The sequence below is a fragment of the Ipomoea nil genome, unplaced genomic scaffold, assembly GCF_001879475.1.
Source record: "Ipomoea nil cultivar Tokyo-kokei standard unplaced genomic scaffold, Asagao_1.1 scaffold0927, whole genome shotgun sequence".
In the NCBI taxonomy this organism is placed as follows: domain Eukaryota; kingdom Viridiplantae; phylum Streptophyta; class Magnoliopsida; order Solanales; family Convolvulaceae; genus Ipomoea; species Ipomoea nil.
The window spans coordinates 440093-448608 of NW_017617355.1; the positions used below are offsets into that span (position 1 = coordinate 440093).

The 8516-nt window shown below is 35.1% G+C and overlaps 1 protein-coding gene across 1 annotated transcript; it reads right to left on the reverse strand.

Annotated features, from left to right (window-relative positions):
• Positions 1-815: 815 nt before the first annotated feature.
• LOC109179559 (glyoxysomal fatty acid beta-oxidation multifunctional protein MFP-a) lies at positions 816-8166 on the reverse strand. Its single transcript, XM_019329056.1, has 18 exons — positions 7882-8166; positions 6392-6463; positions 6246-6311; positions 6105-6161; positions 5943-6010; positions 5787-5868; positions 5315-5370; positions 4911-5213; positions 4743-4829; positions 4025-4199; positions 3812-3933; positions 3561-3724; positions 3221-3475; positions 3008-3129; positions 2783-2904; positions 2527-2675; positions 2274-2412; positions 816-1071 (listed from the first exon to the last, which is right to left on the reverse strand). The coding sequence occupies exons 1-18, from the start codon at positions 7976-7978 to the stop codon at positions 1036-1038; spliced, it is 2172 nt and encodes a 723-aa protein (XP_019184601.1). The 5' UTR covers positions 7979-8166; the 3' UTR covers positions 816-1035.
• Between the last annotated feature and the right edge of the window lie 350 nt (positions 8167-8516).

The following is an 8516-nucleotide window of genomic DNA, read 5'->3' on the forward strand; positions in this document are numbered from 1 at the left end:
AATAAATGATAGACTTTTGTTCACTGCGCACAAAAAATTCTCCTCAATTTGAAAGATTGCTCTCATACTGCCGCTGATGAGACTTAATCTTTGGTCTCTTGTTACAAATAAAGTCTCTGGTCTCTTGTTACAAATTTCACTTCTGTAACCAATTGAGTTACCTATGCGGGCGACTAGAAGAAAATCTATTTTCATTATTTGAGGATTTGTACAGAACAAATCTTATTTTGTGACTTTAATTAACAAAAAATTACAAGAAAGTAAACCAACTTATTTTTTTGGTGCTAATAAATAGGTATATTGTTGTCAACTATTATGTATTGTGATTTTCTTCGAGCTAGAAAAAATTAAGAAAGTATGTAACATATACTACTTGTAAACAATCACGAGTGTTTCAAAAATAGAAGTATATTAACCTAATTTATTAATTTTATTCTAAAATTATTAGCTCACATAATTACTTTAATAAAAATTAAATAATAATTGGGTAATACGCAAGAAATTTCATAAAATATGCAAGAAATATAATAATTAGCTATCCCTGGTTCATAAAATAAAATACTGTTTAAAAATAAGGGAATTGACCTTCTCATTATTTAAAAAATATTTCAAGCGCGTGTATAAATTATATACCCAATCAAATGATAGATCCACCGGACCACCATCATCATCATCATTCATCATATGAACAGATGAAAGCAAACTTCCAACAAAAACAACTTTTCATATTTTATTATTAAGAAATTTTTATGGTGCCCAGACAAAAGATAAAGTCCAACACCCAAAAAAAAAAAAAAAAAAAAAAAAAAAAAAAAAAAAAAAAAAACAATTCCTTAATTTAAAATTGCTATGATTGATGACACATTATCAACTAGACAACTACTACACCTGCCATTACATTATTTCTCAATTGTATTATTTCTCCCTTCAAAAGTTGATTAAACAGATCAATTCCTCATTTCCTTCTTATACTAAAGATAAAACACAATAATAATAGCAATAAAGATTTAACAAGACGCCACTCTGATGATTTGATTAAAGGCGAGACTTTCCTGTGTCCATTTTCAAACTCTGCCACAACCACAAACGTCATTCATCAGCAACACAATTATCACACAAACCAAATAGCTACTCAGCAACATTACAAAACATATCAAATAAATTTTGGCTGATTTAACACTGATAGATATAGGCCCTGTTTGGTAAATGACTGCTAGCTGATAGCTGATTGTGTTAATTAGAGGGTATAACTAGTTGATAACATTAGCTGTTGTAGAAAAGTGTTTGGTAAATTAGCGCTGATAGTTGTTTGGTATAATTTCTTTTCTAAAAAAGCTAATTGAAAAAGTTGTTTAGAGTAGCTTTTTGAATTTTAGCATTTTAGAGTTGCAAAAAGCTAATTAACCAAACACTTATATTGATATTTTAACTAAATCAAACAATTAATAGTGGTCAAATAAGTTAAAATTGGCCTATAGGCCAATGTTTTACCAAACAGGGCCATATATTAGTGGACTGTTAGGTAAGATACCTGATCAACCAATTTTGGCTGATTTAACACTGTTAGCTGTTTGACTTGGTAAAATAAGCCAATTATAGTGTTTGGTAAATCAGCTTCTTGAATCAACGTTTTCTTCAAAAATGTTAAAATTCGAAACGCTATTCAAAGCAACATTTTTGGATGGCTTTTTGAGAAAAAAAAACAAAACAAAACAAAAAAATTCCCCAAAACGCCCCCCTCAATGGGTCTGCCAACAGGTTCCACTGGACCCCTGGCAAGTCCCGCACCCTGTAACGGGACTTGCCAACGGGTCTAGTGAGACCCATTAACGGGACTTGCAAGTCCTGTTTAACTTGGCAATTGCAGGACTTGCCAACGGGTCTAGTGAGACCCATTAACGGGACTTGCAAGTCCTGTTTAACTTGCAAATTTGCAATTGTCACGGGTCGTGTAATAATAATAATAATAATATTATTATTATTATTATTATAAAAAAAAATATTTTTATAGGTCATTTTGCATATAATCAGCTCAAATTAAACAACTAATTTACCAAACATCTTTTCACAACCCGCTAATACTATCAGTTGATCAAATCAGCTAACTCAGCTATTAGCTATTAGCCATTTGGCAAACACCCCCATTATTTTTCGTTTTGACTGTAGCATTAACAGACAAGTATATGCACAGAGCCAAAAGTAGATAAATCATAGTTTGATGAGTACTTCTAGTAGTGACATTTTCAAATAGTATAAAATATGAGAACACTTACCAGAGGAGCACCCTTGGATGCTCTTTCAGCCAAGTAAGAACATGGCTCAAAGAAAGCTCCATACATCTTTGACCACTCATTCAACTTTGAGTAAATGTACTTTGACCCCAGAGTGTCAGCCCAAAACAAGACCCCTCCCCTGATAGACATACATAAATTATTGTGATCAATAATTGCGAGTATATTTTCAAAAATAATTGCGGGTATATGTATAGTAGATAGATTCATTGAGCAACAGAGCCTTGGGACCGACCTGTAAGGAGGGAAACCCATGCCCATCACACCAGCAATGTCCAGATCAGAAGCTTTGATAGCAATACCTTCAGCAAGTACTCTACAGGCTTCATTCACCACTGGCAAAAATGTCATCTCCACAATATCTTTATCCGAAAGTTTCGTCAACTGGATCATCAATTTCGTCTCATATTTTAGTAGAGGGCACAGTATTATGATTCATGTACGTGTACTAAAAAACAATTTATATATGGAGGGAAGGATTGATGGAAGACCTTAGGGTCAATGGAGACACCAGACATCTCTCTTGCCTTCTCAATATATTTTTTTATTTCAGGGTCGGGGCTGGCTTTGCGCCTGTCATCGTAAACATAAAATCCTCTACGAGTGGCTTCACCTATAACATTTGCAAGACCCATATTGACCTCCATGACAAATAATTTTACAAAAAAAATAAAAACGATAAACTGATTGAAAAGTTAATTAGGAAAGAATTATACCTCCCCTTTTGTCTTCTTGCATGATTGGTATCAACATGGATTTATAAGTTCTTTCAGGAAAATTCATCACATATTGGCCTCCAGTTGCAATTGCAACACCAAAGCCAACAAGATCACACAATCTGCATATAATAAATTAACAAAAAAATTGAGCCCTCAATAAACAGATTCATCCATATAAAGCAGGTTAAATTTCAGCGGGAAATGCACTACCTAAAGGGGCCCATGGGCATTCCAAATTTCGTAATTGCTTTATCTATCTTGTAAACATCTGCACCCCGCTCAACAAGCAAGAGAGCAGCTTGAGTGTAAGGAAAGAACATCCTGTTGACAGCAAAACCAGTGCAATTTCCAACTACAACAGGGGTTTTCCTTATCTTTTTTCCGACATCTAGCAAATCGACAATTGCTTGAGGAGAAGTTTTTTGAGTGCGAACAATTTCAAGAAGTGGCATCACATGAGCCGGACTGCACTTAGAACAGAGCAATCATTGAAGCAACAAAGAAACATAGGTATAAATCTTATCTTAATCACCTCACCAGTAGATATTACCTGAAAAAGTGGGCACCAATAATACGGTCCTGTGATCCAGTTTTCTCTCCAATTAAGTTTAAGTCAATGGTAGAGGTGTTACTTGCAAGAATGCAATGCGGAGGGCAATACTTTTCAAGATCAGCAAATATTTTCTGCTTTAAATTTATGTCCTCAATAACAGCCTGTTTTGAAGCAAAATACTATGAGAAAAAAAAAAAAAAAAGAGTGGAAATCATTTAACTAAACTAAACTGTGATTGTATGCATTACCTCAATAACCATGTCCACATCTCTAAAGCTTTCATAGTCAAGGGAACCTTTTAGTAGGGAGAGAGTTTTATCAAACTTCTCTTGACTCATTCTACCCTTCTTAACACGGCTTTGCAGATTTGCTGAGTGGTTGGGGGTAATGGTCAGATATTACATCTCATAGCAAGCATTAAGCATTTAAGCCACAAAATCCCCAAAAGACTGTTGCCTTACCTCTTACTCTACCAATTCCAGCTTGTAGAAATTTGTCATTAACTTCCTTCAGGATTACAGGGTAGTTGCTAAGTATCAACGCTGTTGCAATCCCAGAGCCCATCAAACCCCCTCCAAGAATTCCAACCTTCTTAATCTGTCTTGGTGCCAAGCCTAGATCAGTTACACCTGGAACCTGTACACAAACCAAAATTGGTTCAAAAATTCATGTTTAATTTCACCAACTTCAAGCTGAAAATATTGCTTATAAATATAAGATCACTATACAGTTCAATACATAGAAGATAGAGATACAATCTATTGTAATCTATTATAGAATAATATATTCTCTCTTTCTTTAGTTTCTCACATATTTTGCTTCCACCTCACTGATGAGTGGTGGGTATTTGCCACTTGTCAAGTTTTTTAATCCCTCAATTTCAACTTTGATCATTAAATATCAACCGACAACAGAAGCATCGTATTGATAACACATGTTTATAATACCAACTTACGACCCACTTTTGAGCAATGTATCATATTTTTCAAAAGCAGCAAGAAACATGTGTTATAACAGTAATCTAAACATAAGTGAACAACAAAAATAAAATTTACATCTAAATGTATTGAAAGTAAAGTCACACGCTACTCAAAGTGATATTCATTGTGTAACTATTTATGACTATATTCATATGCAGAGTGTATGGTTTTTGTTAATAAAACTATCAATTTTCCTTACCTTTGTGGTTCCACGTTGAGAAAAGAAAACGTGGACCAAGGCCTTGCATGTGTCTGAATACACAAGCTTTTGGAATTCTTCTGCCTCCTGTAAATATCAAATGCTTGAATGATCACACACATTATTGTATCTTGACCAAAGGAAAAAGGGTTTGAGGGAGAATTAAACCTTCCAAAGGCCAGCACGTGGACCAGAAACTATACCCTCTTCAACAACATCAATGCAGACTAATGGATGGTTAAGGTTTGGAGCTTGCTTACGGATCTGAGCTCGAGCAAACTTTAGTATTTCCCTGGCCTCCCCAAGAGGCTCAATTTTGTCAGTCTTGTGGAGACTAGATACCCAAGGTTTGCGTCTCTCCAAGATATCTAGAGCCCAACGACATGCAGTATCCAGTAATTCATTTGGTGAAACAACGGCATCCACAAGGCCCAAATTCAGGGCTTCCTGTCCTTTAACAGGCTTTGATGACTAAGGAACAGGAGTAAAGGTATGAGAGAACAATATATAAAGTTTAAACAAAATATTCCAAGTATACTACTTTAAAATGGCAAATGCAAGCTAGAACTTACAAGCATCATCTCTAGAGCTTTAGCAAGACCTACAAGGCGTGGGAGCCGCTGTGTCCCTGACAATACACAAAATGATGAAATTGAACAGTAAGTAACAAGAATGCCACTATTTATATTGCAATAGACTTCTGTAATATAACATAAGATACCAATCTAAGAAATTCTTAAGTATTCCATTTTTCAAAGCCACTGCTCTATAGAAAATGTAATCAGATGGGGTTCTAATTAAACCAGGCGACACAGCAAAGGAAAAGGTCAATTCAAAAAAGAAACTTGACTTCTGACAAATTTAAACCATTACCAGAAGAAAAAATAATTTTCAGCAGAAAGGGAGTTTCTTCATTCTAAAAACTATTATTCGAACAAGCTATTATGTGATTAAATACACACACTCCACCATTTTTATACATTCACATATAGGCAACTAACATCTATAGTGAATATAACAAGGTACTTAAGTTTGCCTTCATACCTCCAAAGCCGGGAATAATACCAAGCTGAAGTTCCGGTAAACCCAATTGTGCGTTAGGAGTAGAAATACGCGCATGGCAACCCTGAAGGAAAGCGAAAAAGGTTATAATTGGAAATATACAGAAATTAAGCAAATAAACTAGATGCAAAAATTTACCATTGCAACTTCAAGTCCTCCACCTAAAGCAAGACCATCAATGGCTGCTACTGATGGTTTTCTCGAAGCTGGCCGCCAAGATGGAGATGAATGATTAAAGAAGAAGTTATGACAGTGAAAATATAGAGAGCTTCAAGTTCAAAAATAAAATCATGGAAATACCATCCACTATGTCAGTTAGAATCTCCACTGACACATAACCAGGCTTTGGTGCAGCAACTGTGATTTAAAGATACAACATTAGTGGAGAAAAATGATAACAATGCTAGGAAGAAATTAGTTATGATGTATTGTAATCCATACCCTTTCCCCCTTGTAGTCCACCAAAGGCAGAGATATCAAAACCACCAGAAAACTTTCCTTTGGCACCTGTTAAACATTTTTATATACGAACATTCACACTTCAGCTATGTGCACTGAATACAAAAGAATCATATCAACAAACTTGCCTGTAACAACAACAGCCTTCACATCATCCCTTCTTAAGGCTTCTTCATAACTCTCCTTTAAGCTATTAAGTACTGGAAATAATACACAATAAAAAAGGAAGGTAAAAGTAAGATAGTAGATATGGGTTTAAGAGAAATTAGTTTGCAAATAAATAATTCCATAGTTGGTGCCTTTCCAATCCTCTTTTACTAAACAACATCAAAAGCAAACATATATCAGCAACTTAGATAATGAGCTTTGACTCACTAAACATGGTGGCCACAGAGGAATACTCACTGCACTTGTAGCATATGTTCATCACAGTCCCAATGAAGGTTCAGAAACTTCGAAGTAAAACTCATTGTTGCAAATGAGAGTTAATTCCATAGAAACAGGCATTCACCGCACATTCAAATAATGTTCATCAAGGCTCATATAGCTATGTTAACGGGGGATTACAACATACCAATAAGAAAAAGCCATCTTAATAAGAAAATTACAATTGTGTTGACCATAATGAAGTCAGTCTACAGCAATTTTCTCCAAGAAATGGAAATTTTTTTCAGAACTAAAACAGTTCAAATCCAAGGGAATTATACTCTATTTAAGAGGTTTCAAATACAATTCTCCATGCCCAGATGTGAACAAAAAATCAGTAGGTGCTAATTTAATTATGAAAAGGAAAACAAAAAACTAACAATTCCCAATGTTGCTGAAGGCGCTAGACGCCAGTCGGGCACCCGGGGGCGCCTAGCGCCTAGACGGTGCCTAGGCACCGCTTAAGCGGCCGAGTAATTCGAGTATATTGTCTCCACTTTTCCCAAGGAGTTAGACAGTTATAATCCCCAAACTAGTCAACTGCATATGTTAGATGGTCAATTGAGTACATGATTAAAGAAATATAGAAGAGGAGTAGCTGAGCAAACAAAAAAAAAAAAGCACTCGGCCTAGATAGGCGCCCGACTTGGCCGAGATAGGCGCTAGTCGTCCGCCAGCTTACTAAAAGCCGCCTAGGCTGTCCGCCAGCTTACTAAAAGCCGCCTAGGCTGTCCGCCAGCTTACTAAAAGCCGCCTAGGCTGAAATCGCCTAGGCCTAGGCGCCCCTAGATCGATATTTACAACATTGACAATTCCTGAGTAACACCATACTGCAGCTATTCAATCAAGATAAACCCCAAAATTAAAAGAAATACATCAATAATCAATTTCATTTTAAACCCAAAGAGATTAGCTCAACTCTGGAAAATATTTAGTAAAATATAAATATGTCGAAAAGATCTAATTTTTAATCAATAAAAACGACATGGGCAACCAAGATTAATCGAAACACACTGTATAATTAAAAACTGAAGAAGGAAAAATCAATGAGTCAATTACACCACCAACACTTCAATCCTAAAGGAAAATTTTCATTCATAATTAAAGTGGCATGGTGATCATTATTCAGAAACTAATAAAATAACCTTTCCAAACAAATTGAAAATTTGTAAATGGTAAGAACGGTAAATACCATCAATGGAAAGGGAATTGACAGGAGGATTGATGATGGTGATGATAGCCACTCCATCAGCTCCAACCTCTAAGGTCGTTCTCCCCCTTGCAGCCATTATCTAGGATCTCAATGAACTGGGCTGTTTTATAATTTCTCCTTCTCCGTTTCTTTTTTTCCAAGAATCTTTAAATTTTCACAGAGGATCGGAAGGATATATACGGTGGGTAGTGTTATTGCAGGAGGTGTCGTGACGGGACTGCGAAGCGTGGCTTAAGGAGCGTTTGGATGGTGACTCGAATTTTCGGCACAATATAAGGAGGCGGGATACTTAATCTATACTTCTATATATCTATCTATCTATACTATCTATACTATATATAAAAACAAAATCCTGAAATTTTAAATTTCCGCTCAATTTTTAAAAAATCTCTCTTCTCAATAAAATATATTGATATTGATTTCAATTTTCCCATTCGTACAAAAATTCTAGGTAAAAATTCTATTCTAAAATTATAAATTCTATTCAAAAATTATAAAATAGTGTAATACAATTTCCTTTGCACATCAATATCTATTTATACTATATATAAAAACAAAATCCTGAAATTTTAAATTCCCGCCCAATTCCTAAAAAATCTCTTTTCCCAATAAAA